At 37.9% G+C, this 20,097-nt stretch overlaps 1 protein-coding gene across 1 annotated transcript; it reads right to left on the reverse strand.

Annotated features, from left to right (window-relative positions):
- Nucleotides 1-12,954: 12,954 nt before the first annotated feature.
- LOC105157282 (B-type cell cycle switch protein ccs52A) lies at nucleotides 12,955-17,710 on the reverse strand. Its single transcript, XM_011073658.3, has 10 exons — nucleotides 17,027-17,710; nucleotides 16,348-16,470; nucleotides 16,161-16,265; nucleotides 15,078-15,257; nucleotides 14,887-14,949; nucleotides 14,578-14,772; nucleotides 14,019-14,120; nucleotides 13,846-13,908; nucleotides 13,668-13,736; nucleotides 12,955-13,462 (listed from the first exon to the last, which is right to left on the reverse strand). Exons 1-10 carry the CDS (start codon nucleotides 17,519-17,521, stop codon nucleotides 13,409-13,411), a joined length of 1,449 nt encoding a protein of 482 aa, XP_011071960.1. The 5' UTR covers nucleotides 17,522-17,710; the 3' UTR covers nucleotides 12,955-13,408.
- Nucleotides 17,711-20,097: the final 2,387 nt, after the last annotated feature.

The following is a 20,097-nucleotide window of genomic DNA, read 5'->3' on the forward strand; positions in this document are numbered from 1 at the left end:
ATTTATTTTTTTATAAGGGGGTAATTTGCTCATTTATAATATTACAAGGAGGTTGCTTGCATTTTTTTCTATATAAAAGTGTATATTTATGTATATCTGTGTATATAAACGTATAATTGTGTGTATATATAAATGCAAAAATATATTTTATAAATTAGTTAAGATTTAAGCCGTTCATTATTAATTATAAAAGATCAATTGCTACTAAAACAAGGGAGCAAATCACTAAAAAAATTGACGTCATTAAGGACAATTGATGAAAGAGGAGCGCAGCAACATTTCAAACAATACAGAAATATTTCAAACAATACAGAAATTTTTTGCATATATTTTTAATACTGGGGATTTTTAACCAAATTTCTTAAAAAGAAGATTTATTCAATTATCCCAATAATTTACTAATAATGCACACATCTCTATATTTGGCACACCATTAAATATAATACATATAAATATATATTTGTATAAAAATATATTATCATATTTGCCCATCGATATAAACGGATTTCTTTTAGAAAAATATAATTCGCAGTAAATTAATTATAGCTTTTTCATAAAATTTCTGGGAAAAAAAAAAGTAAAAGAAGAACTATTAGTATCATTTTTGGGTTTTCTCCGAAACAATAAATTTAACAACAGTTGAAACTAAGAAAAAGTGAAGATATTTATATTCCTAAATTAGAACACTACAAGCGAATATGTCATATCAATATATACATAATAAAAAAATTCTATTAATTGGATTTGTGCCCAGTAATATCATAAATACTGTAACGTAGTCGAATTATTTTTTAATAAAAAACTGGTTCTATTAAATTGAATATTTTTTATATTGAACTTCAGAATTAGAAAACAAACACTAAATACTAAGTAAAGTAAACGAAATAAACGTTAAAACGAAATATATAGTAACACCAAATAAATCTATTTCTTCTTGTACAAAAATTAAATCAAGAAAATTGTCATAGAAATTAAAAACAAAACAAACACCATAAGAGAAATAAATATTAAAGTTTAATAAAGAAAATATAAGGAAATTGGATGGAGATTTTTACCTCAATAACTTTCAAGTATTATGAAAATAATATATAAAAAATAAAATAATATCTTGATAATTAAGTAGAAAAATAATGGTCTAGCCACATAAAAAATGAGTGTAAAATATCAATAAATATTAAAATTTAATAAGGATAGAGATTATTAATTAACTAACTTCAAAATCATAAAAAAAAAAAACATGAAAAAGTGTAAGATACTCACTACTGCATAGAAAAGTAACAAAAATAAGCATACTGAGTGTTAAATTTTAAAATTATTTAATGAAGAAGAGAAAATAATCATACAAATAAATGATAAAAAGGATATGTATCTATTGATATAAAATAAATATGTTAAAAAAGCTAAATAAATAAATTCCTTTACGTAGAAAAACAAAAAATAATAAAGTATAAAAAAATGAGTAAATTAAACTATAAAAATAATATTGATGGATGCAACTATAACATATACAAAAAACTTTAGTGTATAAAGATATAAAAGAGTAAATATTTAAATAAAAATATATACTAAATAAAATATTAAGTAGAATTAAACAAATAAATGTTTAAACAAAATATGAACCTATTCACCCAAAACAAACCGATTTCTTCTTATACAAAAATTAAATCAAGCAATCGTCATAGAAATATTAAAAATCTAAGACCATAAGAGATATAAATATTAAAATTTAATAAAAAAAACATAAGAAAAGTGGAGAGACTATTACCTGAGTAACTTTCAACTATCGTGAAAAATAATATATCAAAAAATAAAATAGTATCATGATAAATAGCAAAACAATAGTCTAGTCATATGGTTGATGAGTGTAAAACATAAATAAATATTAAAACTTAATAAGATAGAGCTTATTAATTAAATAACTTGAAAAACAATGTGAAAAATATCATAAAAAAGTGTAAGATGTCTAATGCAGCATACAAAAGCAATGGAGATATGCATAGGGAGTGTTAAGTTTTGAATATCTTTAATAGAGATAGAAAATTGATAGTATTGAGAGTATCTAAAAAATGAAGAGTCATAATGGATATTGTTCGATCTAAATACAAATATGATGGAGACCATGGTCATTAGGTAATTGTTTAAGATAAATTCAAATTAAACTAATATCACAATCTTGGAAATAGATTTTGGATAATTAAAAAATAAATATTCAATATATTTAAAATAAATGATATTTCTAATCTTAATAATTAAACAACTCAATTATAATCCTAAAATAAGATTTTAGACAAATACAAAATAAATATACACTATATTTAACATAAATCATATTTCTAGAGGCCATGATCATTAGTAGGATAAATATACGTTAACTTAGTTACTATGTTGGTGTAAGATTCCGGATATAATAAGTAAATATTTAGGATACTTAAGATATTATTAGGTAATAATTTAAGATAAATACAAATAAAATAAGTTATGATGTTAGAAATAAGATTTTGGATAAATCAAGCAAACGTTTAATAAATTTAAAAATGGATCATGTTTCTAACCATAAGGTATTTTCTCAATAATAAAATAATTCAATTATAATATTGGAGATAAGATTTTAAATAAAAACAAAATAAATATTAATGACATGCGAAATTGATGATGTTTCTAACTAATAAGATTTTGATCATTAAAATATTTTGTAGATGATTTTGTATATAACTATGAATTAAATTATTAATTTAAAGTAAATGAGATTCTCTGACCAATGAAAAAGAAATTAGGAATTAAAAAATTTAAAATTATCATAAATTAGTATTCGATCAAAATTGATTTAATTTTAGTTAAACCTCGTTCTGCTAACTTGTTACTATTATTACGCTTAGAAAATTTACCAGCTATGAATTAATAGTGTCTCTCAAAATTCTCTTTTCTCTCTCACATACTCCCACACCTTCCAAAACACACACTCACACACATGGTAGCCATGTGTAAGTCTCGGCCAATGATGATGAGGGAGAACCAACAGTTGTTGCTGACGACGACGGGGATTTGTCGCTCGGCGAGAGCACTATAGACAGTTTGGACATGGAGGATGGCACCCAGGGCTCCAACGAGATAACAGTCACGCGTAGAGAAGGGGCGCCGGCGAGGATTGATTTTCGAATTTTTGAATTTCTAGTATAAGCTAATCGCGTCATAGATAAGGCGATGCTGAATCATTGAAGGAGCTGTAACGACGATGGACGGAGAAATATGGCGATGATGTTATGAATTCGATGCCTTTGATGATGTACAGACCACCGCGATCTCTGCTGCCGGTGATGAGACTGCCATGACGCATGTTGTGGCCAAGGGTGCTTGAGCAAACCAGTGAGGCTGTTGCGGTTTCTGCAACTTCAATGGCGACGTTGAAGGAGACTGCTTCGTCCAGCCATGACTCTGGTCGTGGACTTGCATTTGAGGGTGTGGAGGATCCGTTGAATAGACTACAGCCGCTGGAGATTAGTAATAAGAACTTTTCACCGTCGAACTGCAACGAATCTGCTACAGATTCGTTGTTGGCTATTTGTGCGGCGGAAAACAATCGAAGTGGGGATGGGAATACACCGTTGAGAGCGAGACATCCAAGTGCTGCCTTTGGGCCATTGAAGGAGGCATGTGCGTCGACTGCAACTGCTGCCGACGAAACTGTTACAGCAGAAACTATTTCTGCTAAATCTGTTGCTGCTGAATTGCTGGGATGGTCGGTGCTGGCTGCTGTCGAGACTGATGCTAATGCAGACTCTATTGCTGCAAAGAATTGGAAGCCGGCCACGGTTATTTGCTCCGCCGTCTATCGCGGCTGGGAAAACTGCAGCTGCACTCAGTCAGCCGCTGTTGGTTCGTGGAGCTGCCGACGCTGCAGAATCTGGAAAAACTGCTGCTCATGGATAATTTTGACGACATTGCCTACTGAAAGTTTTGTCGGTAATGTACCGCTTCAACCATGCTCTAATTTCATGAATTATGATGATAAAATTGCCAATGTTTTCCATAATGCTACTCGCAAGATATTAATTTATGTGCCTCCTACAATGCAAAATGGCGAAATTATAGTACGACCCACGTTGGACACTATTCACGAGGGTTCCCGTCGATGGAATGCGACAGTAGTGGGGTATTTCTTGGGCAAACGGCCGTATTTTCACCACTTAAAGGACTACGTTAAATCACTTTGGCCAATGCTAACTGAGGTCACAGGCACGGCCAACGGGTTTTTCTTCTTCCGCTTTAAAACCATTGTGGTTATGAAAGAAATAATAAAGGGCAGACTGTGGTTGTTCCAAGGTCAACCAATCGTGTTGCTGAAGTGGGAGCGGGGCATGGTACTACGTAAGTTGAAACATACCCAAGTTCCAGTTTGGGTTAAACTTAGACAACTGCCAGTCGAATTGTGGACAAATGATAGCTTGAGTACGGTGGCAAGTAGCATCAGACGACCTCTTTATCCGGACGCAATCTTTCGAGCATGACGAGACTACATTTCACTCGTGTATGTATCATGCTTGATATTAATACCAAACTCCCGAAGCACTTGGTCATTATGTCGCCAACCGAGGAAGGAAGGGAAATTGCATGTAAGGTTATTGTGGAATATGAGTGGTTGCCCCCGAAATGCACCACTGGTATAAGTCTAGGACATGCCACGAAGGTGTACCCATCCACGAAAGTGTCGATACCACCGGTAAATGTTTATGTGCAGAAGGCACGAGTTCAGCCGCCCATATTGGTGAGGAAGATATGGACCTATCCCCACGTGGAAAGGTTACTCAGCAGCCTATCATATTTGAGCCTCAAGGTGCAACTGATGCATGAGGAGAAAATGAAGGAGGGAGTAAAGGTCAGGAGGTGGTCATCTTTAATACTTTTGATGCACTTAACCTCTTTGATGATGTAGATGATATTACCGGGGGTCCTAATGCAAGCAATCCTCCCACTGGTGGCCCATGTTGAATGCTGCTATGTGGAATGTGAGGGGCCTGAACAAAAGGGATCATCAGTTGGCACTTAAAGACTTAGTAGCTCAGTTCAATTTACAGTTTAATGGTCTTCTTGAAACGCATGTTCACATTACTAATATTCATCGCATACAATCTTTTATTCTATCTCAATGGAAATAGTTTGTTGATTCTGTGACTGTTGTTAATCGTATATGGGTTGCATGGGATGATGACATACTTGATGTTCATGTGATTGCATTGGGTGACCAATATATACATTGTCGTGGAATTGTTAGAGCAACGCATGTGAATGTGGTTATTACTGTTATTTATTGTGCTAATGAACTGGCTGAGTGTTGAGAGCTATTGAGATCTTTGGAGATGCTTGCGGGTCAGTGTGTGGATTATCCATGGCTGGTAGGGGATGATTTTAATGCTATACGTGACCTCAGTGAGGTTTGTGGTACTTCTGGTGATATAAGGGTGGTAATGGAGGAGTTTAATGCGTGTATTCAGGATACGAGATTGCTCCCGCTTCCTATGCAGGGTGAGTGGCTCACATGGCATAATCGTAGCTCCAGTTCGCGTAGCCTACGGAAGAGGTTAGACCGTATGCTCATTAACGATGCTTGGCTAGAGCGATTCCCAGCCTCGTACTATTATAGTCTCACTCTACGCACATCGGATCATTCGCCTCTGGTTCTATAGGGCTAGGCAACAACAATTAGGAGGTATGTTCAGATTTGATAATTACCTTACTCTTTCACCGAATTTTATGACTAATGTGCAGATTGTCGGACAGCATGAAGTGGTAGGCGTGCCGATGTACGCGATTACTCGTAAATTAAGGCTTTAAAGCTTGTCTTTCATCATATGAGGCGCAATAAGGGGGATCTGATGATGAATGTATAGATAGCCAAAGGGTTCCTTGAGATAGCCCAGCAACTGGTTAGCACGGATTGACGGAACAAGCTGTTCCTCCTATTGGAACATTGTTGTCGACTGGTGTATGCCAAAACAGTTAAACTCGAACACATCATGTTACAGCAACGAGCAAAGATGTTGTCGATGAAAGAAGGGGATAAATGTTCCCGAATCTTCTTTCGCAAGATTGCACAACTCCGGTCTGCTCGGAAGATCTTGCAAATCGATGATGAACATGGGACCACCTACATAGAGCCAAGAGCGGTTATTCATAAGTTTGTCTCCTTTTACCAGACTCTATTAGGTGGAAATTGACGGATGCAGGTGATAGATATCCGAGACTTGAGGCCATGGGCAAGGTATGTGCTCAATGAGGAGGAGCCTCTCATGCTCCTCCAACCAGTGACCGCAATTGAAGTGAAGCAGGCTATGTTCGATATTGCTGAGGACAAAGCACCAGGACCTGATGGGTTTTCTTTGGGCTTTTACAAAGCTGCTTGCCCAATTGTGGGTTCTCAAGTAACGGAAGCGATATTTGATTTCTTTATAACGGGGAAGATGCTTACAAAAACCAACACCACGTTACTGGTACTTATACCCAAGGTACACTCCCCTAAGCTGGTCACGGATTTTCATCCCATATCATGTTGTAACGTCCTGTATAAAGTGATTGCAAATATTATTGTTCAAAAGTTGAGTAGGATGTTGGATAAATTAATCAACCCTTACCAGGCTGCCTTTGTTCTTGGTCGTAGTATAGGTGACAATATTATACTTGCACAGGAACTATTTACAGGGTATACTCAGATGCGTCTCCCACCTAGATGTGCCCTTAAGGTGGATATTCGGAAAGCCTATGACATAGTGGAATGGGAATTTCTCCTAGCAGTTTTGCACATGTTTAGATTTCCAGCACAATTTATTTGGTGGATAGAAGAGTGTGTAACAACACCCTCATTGTCAGTAGTTCTGAATGGGAACCCCATGGATTTTTTGCGGGCTCACGAGGATTGAGGAAACGTGATCGCATGTCGCCTTACCTACTTGTTCTTGTGATGGAGGTGTTACATCTTTTATTCCTATAGTTAATTGAACGGATGGGCGTTTTTCATTCCATTAGAAATGTGCTCCTGCTCAACTCTTTCAACTTGGTTTTATAGATGATCTGCTGCTATTTTGTAAAGCTGATATGGATTCTATAGGGGTCTTCAAGTAGGGCTTAGATATATTCGCATCATGGCGGGTCTACGGCTTAATGCATATAAGAGCCACTTTATTATCTCTCGCTCGGCACACGGGATTTGAGAAGAGTTGTTGGCGATGCTGGGATTTCAGGAACGGCAACTACCAATGAGATACTTGGGTCTTTCGCTCAGCTCGTCTCGATTATTGATAAGATTTTCAGCTATTATTATTGAAAATTGACCAATGCATTAAAGGATAAGAAGGTCTGGTGTTGTCCTATTCTAGTAGGATTCAGATCATCAAATCTATCTTTATGGCATTGAGCATTTATTGGCCTCAGCATTCCTATTGCCTAAAGGACGTCTATTTGGGTGGAGTGGCTCTGTCATGGGCAGTTGCGGAATACATCTATTTAGGCGGTTTCAGACTGTGGGGGTTCGTGGGATTGGCGAAAACTACTTCGTCTATGACCCCTTATTCCGCCGATGGTGAACATTCGGGTTGGTAATGGGGCTATGTTGCTATCTTTGGCAGGATCCTTGGCACCATTTTGGGCCCTCATTGCCAGATTTTCCCATGGACCGCCACTTCCTGAGCTTGGGATTTCTGCCAAGCTCAATAGCGTTATCATAGAAGGGCAATGGCGATAGCCCCTCTTTATAGACATTGAGTGTTCGGAGAGTCTACAATCACTGCCTCGGATTCATGGCTGTGTTGATCACATCATTTGGCGGTATGAAAATGGTAGTCCTACATCCACATCTCTATACTGATAACTGGACCCTCCAGGACCCAAGCTAGGTTGGTCTTCACTACTCTTGGGTTCCCTCAAGATCCCCAAGCATAATTTTGTTTTATAGCTTGCTATATTGGGGAAGCTTTCGATGGCTGATAAACCATGGTTCTTTTACCTAGGCGCCTATGTTCTATGTGATGAAGGCGCGAATAAGACACATAGGCACTTATTCTTCCGATGTTGCTACGCCAGACTGTGCCTTATAGCTATTCGACGATCTGTTCGCTTCAATTGGCCGAACAGTGACTGGCCAATGGACATAGTGTGGGCTACAAGAAAATAGAGAGGGCAACACATTATTAATCTGGCTTATCGTGCGCTACTGGCTTCATGTGTGTATCATATTTAGAAGGAACGGAACTTCAGACGTTTTGAGCAGTCTGAGCGAGAACCGACCGCACTTGCTGGACTTATTGTGAAAGATATTAGACAAAGAATTCTTAGTGCTTCTTTTGGCTTGCTCTGTTAGTTCTTGTGTGTTATATAGACTTTGGCAAATACCTTGACCTGTCGAGGGAGACGCCACTCATTGAGCACTATTGTACTGTACGATTGTACTATTTATTTAATGAAAATTACATTTAGCTAAACCTCGTTCTGCTATATATGATAGATGAGTATGAATTATTTTCAAAATATTTGAGAAACTTCTAATCTTTTGGTTGAGAAAAAGAGGTAGTATTACATAAACTTCAAAAAGATCATTCTGTTCCTTGCCCACCATAAGAACCAATAGGTGATAATAGCTTTACAAAACTCAGAGCTCCCCAAGGAACGATGGAGGCCCCAGATCCAATCCTCCGAATTCGCACATTCCTCGAATATACAACTCCACCTACAGTTTGATAGATCCAAAACTAACCGAGCGAAGGAGCATCGCAGGAAAGTATGTAGTATATCTTCCTGGTCAGTTCCACACCACGGACAAATCCTTTGAAACGCTATTCCTCGCCTTGCCAGATTTATTGAAGTAGGCAGAGCATTCCGGCACAGCCTCTAGATGAACAGACAAATTTTTGGAGGCACAGCTTTCCGACACACTCTCTATTGCTTCACAGGTTGCATCGCAAAAAATCAAGGTATCATTTGGGAAAAAAGTAGATGCGGTACTCTAGGTCTGTGACAACTAATGGCCACCCCTCAAATCTTACCATTTGCTTCTTCCATGCTAATGAGGTTGCTCAAAGTTTCTGCACAAAACATAAAAGGTAAGGAGACAGGGGATCCCCATGACGCAGCCCCATTGAGGGTGAAAGTATCCGAATTTTTTACCAGTGAGCATCAAAGAGTATGAATAAGAGAAATAATATTATCATGAAATCCTAACTTCTTTAAAACACTCTAAAAAAAGTTCCACTCCGTGATTGTATGCTTTGTAGAGATCTAGCTTAAGCGTCGTGAGGCCAATTGCACCCCGATTCTTGTGAGGTAGATGATGATTGAGTTCATAGGCTACTAACACATTAGTGATTAGAAAGCTAATTGAGATTCAAAAATAATATCATTTGGTAAGGGCTTAAGCCAATTAGCAACCATTTTCAAAGCAATCCTGTACGTGATATTGCATAGGCTAATCAGAGGAAAATGACTGACTTTCCACAGGATCAACACCGTTGGGAATCAAGACGATGTAAGTGTAATTGAACTTAGGATCGAGACGCCTATTCTTAAAAAAGTCAAGTACAAAAGAGGTAACCTCACCACCTATAATATTCCAATATTTCTAATAAAACACAAGAGACATACCATCTGGACCAGGAGATTTATAGGGATACATCTAAGAAAGAGCAAGTGCTAAGTTCATGGAGTCGCTCTTTAAGTCGGGAAATTGAATTCTTAGGATATCTCAAGCTAGCTCGAGATAAAAGAATGTCGTATTTCTATCGCCTTCTAGCAATTGTTGGATTTTACTGCATTGCTTCAACATGATCTCTTCCTTATAAAAAATCTCCTCCAGTTCAGCTCACAATTCCGCCCGTTCACGATTAGATTGAGTGTTGAATGGACCCTGAGCTAGAACTTCCACCATTCTCCAAGATTCTTGATCCTAGTTCTAACATGACCAAAACTTTCTCTCTCCCAACAGAGGAGGGCCTGTTGAGTGGTTTGAATGCAATGTGCCAGATTTTCACTAGACGACCCTCTCCTATACATTGCCAAGCTACACGAATCATCGTCTCACAATCAGGTGTCTATTACCACATTGCTTCGAATTTAAAAAGTTTCTTCCTATCACGAACTCACTTTTCCTTAACCATCAAATTGAGAATTAAAGGGGCATGATTAGAGCCACGTGCAGCCTCCACTCTGACTAGAGCCTCCGAAAATTGGGTACACCACACCTAGGTTGCCCAAGCTCGATCCAAGCAGACGCAAACAGTATTAGGAGTTCCCTCATATTGCACCAAGTGAATTTATTTCCTTGAAATCCCAGGTCCATTATTGACCGTCTGAGAGACACCGTCGCTAGGCTTCCCCTTTTTCTCATTCGGGTGAAGTATTTCATTGAAGTCTCTTTGACACCTAATGTCTCATTGACAGCCGCTTAGTTTATGCAGCTGCCACGTCTCGCTGTGTTGAGAAGTATCTGGATACCCATAAAATGCCAGCCGCCCGTTCCATCCACATTTTGTACACCAGCGTCAATATATACGGAGTAGGAATGTATAACCATGTTTATGTCCTTGCGCCATATTAGAACAAGCCCACTCACTTTACCGACAGAATCAACATTGATACCAAACATATTAAATTTCTCCTCAAGATTCTCGCACTTGGTCTCAGAGAGGAAGACCAAGGCGGGGTTATTTAGCCTAATCAGCTTGCTAAGCGAATGAACTATCCAAGGGGATCCCAATCCCTGACAGTTTCATGTGATGAGCTTCATGGCGAGCGATGGGAGCTGCCCCATAATATTAGATTCCTCATCAAGTAAGTGGGACGCTTGGTCGCTAGACCCTAGCTCTCACCCATCTATGGTAAACTTACTGATCTCCCTTGTTTTCGAGGTTGTAACTCCCATTGGGAAACTCGACGATTTCCCCTACACCGATGGCAACGCCTCATTTGAGTGTCGGAGCGTGAAAAAGAATCAGAACTGGGACAAAATCTTCCTTCATACCCACTGATTTGTGGTGTCCTATATAAGTGCCCCCTTAACACGCTCAGTTGCAATCCCCTGCACTATAGGAGCCTGTGGGTCAAGTACATTATGTGCATAAAGAGTGGACTCCATAGCCTCATCACCAGGAGTTTCATGGATAAGTGAATGCAGACTGGCAATGGGGGTGGAGAGCTGGTCCGCACATAACGACTACTCCTTATCTGTAATATTCTCGTCTCCCTATAGAGATACTTCACCTTCATGCTACACCCCTTTTCCTTTAACACCCTCAGCCGGGGCTGTTTCTTAAACTTCGTTAAACATATCGAAAGCTGTCGGCCCCTAAATAGGCTATGGCGACAAACTTCTCCTAGGAGGGGAAGATCCCCCTTCCCTTAGTGTGCGATTTGGACCCCAACTATTCACCGACACCCGAAACCATGGTCCATAAGGTGTATCCTCCACCAGATCTTGAAATCATCCAAAAATTGTGTCTCACAAAATTTGGAAATATGCCCCAATCGACCGCACAGATAACAAAAGTTTTGCAGTCTCTCATACATAAAAGATGAGAGATGCTCATCCTCGGAATACGAAGAGCCCGAATTAGGGGAAGAGTGACATTGATTGCAACCAGAATTTGCACAATAACACCCAAGACCGCCCCGAATCCTCCATCTCTAGGTCTCGGAACTTAATGAGTGTAACTATTCCCAGATTCATCTTGCTTAGTGGGAGGTCGTGCACGTGGACTTAAAAAGCACACCTCCAAGGACACCACTGAATATCAACAAGTCTTTCTCAAAACTCCAAGGACACCCCTCCAGCGCCCTGTTGCGGTCAATGATATGGTTAAAGTGGTATAGAAAACGTCCCTCTGGCAACTTTTGCATCTCAAGCCTTTAACGAGGCTCAACATGCTTTCAATCGACGCCACTAGAGCTTTGAATTTTTTTATTTTTGATGACAACAACCTGCCAACTAGACATAACATGTGGCTCTCCGAATTCGTTGTCCATAGGCCATCAGGGATGACCCCCCTCCATCCTCCGATCCTGTCAATTTGAGGCTGCGACCTAACTATGGCAGAACGCTTCCATACCACAGGGACGATTAAGCCACGCTAACACTCAGGAGTACAGAGCGGCATAGAAACTCCAAGGAGTCCAAGCACTAACCCAACCAAACCTGGAGACAACAGGAAAACAAAACAAACAGAGCGATGACGAGAAAACAAAATAACTGAAAACAAAAAAGAGAAACTAAAACTAACAAGGTAAAAACGCTATGGCAACCAAAAAAACCTGAAAAACTAAGAAAAAACCGCCACAATAAGGTGAGGAGAATAGGATAGGGAAAGAAAACACGAAATCAAGATCTACTAAAACCTAAAAAACCATCATGCAGTCCACATTATCAAGGACGAAAACCACGTGGTGCAAGAACATTGACGACCGTGGGGAAGGAGGCTCAAAGAAGCTACCTAAAAACCGAGGAGAAAGTCAAGAACTACCGACTGAAAGAGGGGGAAAAGAAGAGAACTCTCATGCGGAGGAGAACAAAATGCTCTCATGCCAGAACTTAAAAGGACCCTTGTTAGATACTTCTTCCACTTAAAATGATTTTAGTCCAGAACCCAAGCCACCAACACTCTAGCACGATTGAAACTTCTTATCTAAGTGTTGATCTTCACATGATTAAAACCTAACTGTTCACAGAGCTCGAACGCAACATCTCTTGTATGAATTTGTGTGAGATACCACTCCTATTTTCCTATTCAAAAAACATAAACAATTCGCCCTTTGGACTTCTGGGTCTAAATATGCCCATTTTGTTTGAATATGTAATTGGTGTTAATTTAGAGAGAGTGACTAATAACATTGCAAACATATCACTGATTGATTTTGTTTCTTATCCCTAACCCACCACTAGTTGTACAAATTCATGTTCTTTTTCTTCATAGACAACGACCATATCACAATGCTAACAGATTTTGACTGCAGAATTTTCATATATTACAGGATAGTGTAGGAACAACAAGAAGTTCTTCCCACAAGAAAAAATAAAAAGAGTAGCAATTCTTTACAAACGCAAATAATGAGCCGGAAGGGGGAAGCGTCCGATGCTACAAAATGTAGCCTCTCTCTACTACATTACAGGGGCATGGGAGAAGTTACCGAGCATTAGATAACGACTCCTGCTGTACACTTTGATCGTCAATCAAGAATGTTGACAATAGATATTTACCTAGTTCCCAGATTGCAAGAAGCAACAGACTCGGTTCCTGCAGCCCTCTACACAGAGTTCTGCCTGATCAGACCATCTACTTTAATCTGTATTGCCTTGCAAGTCATGACTATCCTTCATGAATTGAGAACGAAATAATAAATAGCGAGGGACTAGTGCAGATCTGTATGGCTTTATATTTCATCGAATCTGAGTTCTTCCAAGAGATGACGCTCCAATTTCACTTTCAGTGTTCTGCAGAGTGGGAGTTTTTCCGTTTATTAGACATGATTAGCTATAGCATAGGATAACAAGAACCAAAATGGTTTTGACGGAGCGGAACAATCTTAGGATGGTCTAGCAAAGGAGAAGTAAAGTCAAGCTCACAGGAACGAGCTGAGGACAATAAAGCATTCAGAAAACTAGTAAATTATATAGTATTATGCATTGGAGTATTCACCTGAGACTTAGGTGAAGGGAAAACATTCCAAAACCTAAGTGTTTCATCTCCTGCTCCTGTTACAATTGTCTGCAAAAACATGCCCAGTGAGAGAGGCAGCACTAACAAAAAATAAACTTCAACTTCAGTTACTCATTAGAGAATCACTGAAACAAACTGCTGGTTTTCCTGCAAATACCTGTCCATCGGGTGAAATAGCAAGATACAGTACCCTGTATGTATGGCCTGTTAGAGTTGCCAACTGCATGGGGAAGTGAGGAAAGCTCAAATTCTTAGATAATAGTATAAAACATGGTAAGGAATATGAAATTTGAAAACGTTATTTTTCCATGTCATGCAACTCTAAGGTACCTTTGACATGGTAGGATATCTCCACACTATAATCTGGTTTTGGGAGTAGCCATGGGTGCTCACAAGTTCGTTAACATTCTTAGACCACACAAGATTGCACACCTGCCAGAGTCATATTTCAAGTCAAGGTATCATAAATATTCTCACATCCAAAAGAAACAGATATTTTAAAGTGTTTCCGACAGGTCTGCTTCCTCAGAATTACTTCAAATTTATTCTCACATCCAAAAGAAACAGATATTTTGAAATGTCTCCAACAGGTCTGCTTCCTCAGAATTACTTCAAAATTATTCCACATCCAAAAAGGAAGAGATATTTTAAAGTATCTCCAACAGGTCTGGTCCTCAGAATTGCTTTAAATTTTAAGCAAGTAATAAATCAGATTCCTTCACTTAAAGTAAAATGAAGAGAAAGTCAAGTTATTAGAACCAAAACCTTTACTTGGAAAATGAAACATAGACTCAACTCAACTGAGACAACGTCTACGGCCATAAAATGAAGGAACTACAGAGGGTGATGCAGGGTGGATTTTGATTGAACTAAATGAGAGGCAGGTTACCTGACTTCCAGTATCCATGCAACTGAGGTGTGAATTGGTAGTGGTGTTCCAGAAACGAATGCATCGGTCAGCAGTGCCACCTCCAGAAGCAAGGAGTCCATGGAGATGGGGTGACCATGCAATAGCTTTTACAGCAGCAGTGTGTTCACAGTATTTTAGCACAGGCTGGGTTGAATGTTGGTTCCAGACAAAAAGCTACAAGAGAAAAGGCATATCCAATCTAAATAAGTCAGTGACACTGACAACGACAAATCATTGTACAGAAAAAATGAACTGTAAACATTTAGATCAACAAAAAACACTACGTACTCTATTGTCATTTCCACCCGACGCTAATTCTCGGTTGTCGTAAGACCACTTCAATCCACAAACCTAAACCACAAATGTTCGAGATTCAGACTAAATGAAAACAATGTGATGCAGCAAATAGTACTCGAAGTGACAGAATCGGGCATAGCTTAAGTGAGAGCACCACTAGAGCAATTCATGAAGAGCTATACCTCTGATTTATGTCCACTTAACTTGCTCACATAGTCTTCTTGAGCTCGTATATCACGTTGAAGAATACTCTTGTCCCGGCTTCCTGAAGATAGCACAGATGAGCTCCAGGCCAGGGCACCAACTCGCAGCCGATGCCCTTCCATAGTTCTAATCCTCTTGCAACGAGACGCATCCCATAACTGTATCGCATAAGAGTAAGCACCTATCATTGAAATGCTGAAGCAAAACATTAAGACAAATGAAGTAATTCATTCACAGGTTGGTTCTGGCCTTTCATGAATATTCTAATTTGATGTACAGGGATATCGTTTCGAACAGGATGCAACAGAGCTGTTTTCAAGTAAACATATACTGGAGGATCCACAAGAAAAGTACACATTCTAAGACCCATCAAAACTGACTTACATCTTCTTATGATTTTAGATACGGATTCAAGATTTCAGACTCAAAAGCATAGTAACATCTAAGGCTTGACTGCCTCTGTTAACGTTTAACAAGAGCTGACCTCTGAAGCAAGGATTATTCATATTCTGATATATTACAATCAGCCTTACAATTTGAATTGAGACTTATGGTAAATATTCCATGAAAATTATCTGACTAAATGCATAAGATTTAAAATGTTCAGATGTCACTCTTGCTGACGGAAGACTCCATTCAGTGTTGGAAATAAATGACATATCATCTTATCTCACAACTTAGAGCACCAACAGGTGTCAGCTGATCCATGATCAATTGTGCCAGTACTACACAATAAATTTGGCAGAGTTTCATTATTGACTATGGTGCTCCTCCCATAAAATTAGAAATTGAGAAATACAAGACGATCACATAAATTAGCCCCAGCAATATGCTAAGCATAGCTCATGAAATAGGTTTATCATCAAACTCCTCAGTCAGATACAGAATTCAGATATCAGGAAACTTGTACATTGTGGTAAATTATAAGCCAGAGTTCTGGAGCTTTCATATCATACAACTACATTTTGATGGCAACATTCTAGATTACTTCAAGAGCAGATGCAATGTCAAGGTACCACGCCCATAACAATAAGAAGTCAGAAAAAAGTTTCATAGCATACTTGGAGTTTGCCATTGTTAGTTCCAACAGCAAGATGTGTACCACGGTGTGCCCAGCCAACAGAACAGACACTGTCATCAATTCCCAAATCACACAACTTCACCACCTGTATGAACATGGAAAAAACCAGTTTCACCATTTCATATGTGTAATGGCAACAGAACGAGGTTGAAAGAATGATGACTTACCTTACTGCTAGAAGCATGCCACAGATAGACACAGTTGCCCAACCCCACTGCCAGCACATTATGTGAAGACCAATCTACAAGATTAAGATAAAAATCATCTTGCAAAGCTGGAGCATCCAAGACCTGTGCCAAAATGCCATAAAATCAATTAGTTTGAATATAGTTCAAAAGCAGATGCATTCGCGTAGCAAGAAACTATCAAATTCATCATTAACATTGTCCATAAAACATTTGAGTCAAAAAAGAAGTACTTGGGATAACCAACATTAGAAATCAACACACTGAACCAGAAATTCCTCTACAATTCAGGATGGGCCACAAATTTCAAAGCATAAATCCATTAAGAAAAAAACAAGTGTACCTCAAAGAAAGCTAAAAACACAACGGCAGTAAATCAATACACCAAGTGTATTTGCACACCAAAAAGACAAACTGAAGAACCACATTACTGCAGTAGAACCAAACAACTACAAATTCAAGAAAAAACAACGCGCATCAGCAAACAAGATAAAAGCAATCACACAACCAAAAATAAACCCTAAAAAACCAGTAATTTATAATCCCAAATCGAAATCAATGATCTATTACGAATTCGAACTGTCCGGTCAAGAAAATCCAAACAAAGAGTTGGAAACAAAAAAGCAAGAACTTGAAAACCCTAAAAATTAACAGATACTACCTTGTACGGAGACCTTGGAACTTTTCTAGGAGCCTTGACAGGGTTATGAGACACCCCAGGGAGCTGGTCATCAAACCCAAACGGCGACAGAGAATGCAAAGATTTCCGCGTCTCAGTCTTGTACTTGAAAATATTGCAATTAGGAGGACTAATCTGCAAAACGTTACCATCACTATTCCTACTCCCAAATCTTCCACCAGACACAGATTTCTCCGGAGTCAAAGGCTGAAACCCATTAACACCACCAACACAATCGGGTCCAAAAAGGGCAGACTTGAGAAGGTTAGTGTAAGCAGAATGTGAATCATCAGAAGACGAATTGGCACTGGAATTAGGAAGATTGAAGAGGGCAAAGTTGGAAGAAGAGCGACTGGGAATGAAACGGTCGCTGTAGATCGTCCGAGACGACGAGGGGCGGCGATAGGATGAGCTGAGAAGCTTCGACGCCGGAGTTTTGGGTTCTGTGGAGGATGTGCTCGTGCTGGGAGTTTCCATAGATTTCTGAGATTTCCAGATTCCTCCTTGAGAAGTTGCGGAACCCTTTTCCGAAGAGCGGGGCTGATGGCGTTGCTGGGGTTGGGAGTGCTTGAAGATGAGATGCGGCGGTGGATCGGGAGGGATGCTTGTGAATGGGATTAATTGTGTTTCCCGGGAAATTTAACAGAGAGGTATTACTGCGGGAGTATTAGTAAGATAATTGGGCAACTATATGTATAAATATAATTAGAGAGATAATTACGATTGAAATTTATTGTAAATACAGTTAACTCTGAATAATTTGAGAAATTATATCTAATAATCTTAAAGTTTGATTTATAATACACGAATACTTAAAAATTTTACTTAATGTATACACATGCCGTATAGACACAGCTTAAACACATATCGGACACATCAAAATATCCAAATCTTTTTTAAGAAAAAAGAGGAACACACAGCGTCGGACATGGACACATTTGAATTTTTTTTATAATCTTAAAAATTTTTGAGTTGCTTTAAAAATAAAGAATCTTAGACTTGCTTATTTTATATATTATCTTAGTATTTTTTATATAATATATTTTAATTTTATGCAAAATTGACAATATATATAATAAAAATATATATTATATTATATATAGCCGTGTTAGTGTTGTGTCATATCCTAAATTTTTTATATTTTTTATGTCGCCATGTTTTGTTCATGCATTATAGATTTTGACTAATAAAGGATTTTTTTTGTCAGATAAAAGCAAATTTCATTGATGCTAAATAAATTTTCAAAACAAGAAAAAAATTATGTATAATTATACCAAATATATATGAGATATCACACACACTTACGCACGCACAAACAATATGAGAGATCAATTGTCATAACTTGCAACAAACAAATTCGTTGTTGGAGTATCGAGCCCATCTCAATATTATATTTAGTCTCGACGATTATTAAGTGTTCAACACTACGTTTTCCTAAGGGTAAAATTACACATATTGATTGTATAATGGTGATCTTTTAATATAATTTTTACGAAATTATCCTAATATATATCAATTTTGCGAAATTGTGAAGGAGGATTTGTTTCTTTTTAACTCGTAAATCTTATGTCTTCAATTATATTCTTTTCAATTATTTTTTTTTGAAAGATTGCATGATACGACTCGAGAACGATCTAGCGGAAAATAAACGAATTCAAGGGGTGTACTTTTGGAGTTCCCGAGCGTTCGATATAGTATGAAAAATTACGCAACAATAAAATATAGTCGTACGAGGCTATTGTTGAGCAAATAAATGTAGAAGCGAAAATTAAAGTCAAAATTTACCTCTTAAATTTTGAATTTCCAAACGGTTAGTTCCGTTTAACGTTCACCCGAGATTCTAACGTAGGAATTCTTAAAAAATGATCCACACCACACTGAAAAATGAGACTTTGATTCCTTTACTAGAAGGAATCAAGATCGAAAAACTCACCCTAGGTGAAATAAAGGGGGGCAACCGAATTCATGGTGGAGGAGGAGAAGGATTTTTTTTGTGTTATGTTATGTAATGAATTATTACCCTAATAATCATACACGAAATATATTCATATACCTTGAATAGTAACTAAGAATATGCCTAAATACATTCTATTATCTATAAGGTAACTATTCAATCCATTCCAAATAGAGAAGAGTCTAGTTATAATCAAGCTAGCACTTTCCAAAAATGCAATTCTTTTGGTCAACTTTCTCTCCATCAATTTTGTTAGTGGGCCTTAATCATTGACCCGATTTTATATAAAATAAATTCAAGGTCAAATGAATTTTAATTAAATTTAATTTAATAAAATCTATTTAATTGAGCCCACTTGGTATTAATTCAATTAAATACTCAAGTCCAAATTGTCTCTTATTAATTAATGAAAAGACAAATCCAATTTAAATTAATTCAATTAATTTAAACTTGCACTATCCATCCAATGGACTCCCATGTGTGGGTAAACCAATTACTTAAACCTCATGGAATTAGTTCCAAATTAATTCCTTGTTCTTTTCTCGGTGATTTGTGTTTGACTCTATAGATTCCCCTTTCAACTGAACTTGAGCTAGTGTTCAACACTATTATTAATTCAATTTAATTTAATTAATATTTTTTGATTAACCTTCAACAAAGAAAGCCAATCACCATGGGTGTGTGTCTAGCAATAGTCCATGATACTAGATACTAGGCGAATTTCTGTGTGAACATTTAGGCTCTCAAGTCCATACGGGTATGATCCTTCCTTCTACCATCTCTTGGCATTAGTTTAGGGCATGAAAGGTGTCGGTTCCCATCCTGGACTAGGCTTCTATGTTTAATACTTGAGATTGCGTTATGCTATATTTCTCAACATAGGAACCTTCTTTTCCTATTCAATCAACGACTGTGGCCACAGATTCATAAAGCGTGAACGTATCTCCGAATGAATAAGAGATACCTCTATTATATATTGATAGGGGATGGATCATCTTCTTGGAACTCACCATCCTCGGTATATACTCCAACCGCACAGGACAAGGCTTATGATAATCATGTCTGTAATACAGTCACCTCTCGTAAAGAAGCAAGATAC

This window comes from Sesamum indicum, linkage group LG1 (assembly GCF_026168435.1).
Source record: "Sesamum indicum cultivar Baizhima isolate 11 linkage group LG1, ASM2616843v1, whole genome shotgun sequence".
Classification (NCBI taxonomy): domain Eukaryota; kingdom Viridiplantae; phylum Streptophyta; class Magnoliopsida; order Lamiales; family Pedaliaceae; genus Sesamum; species Sesamum indicum.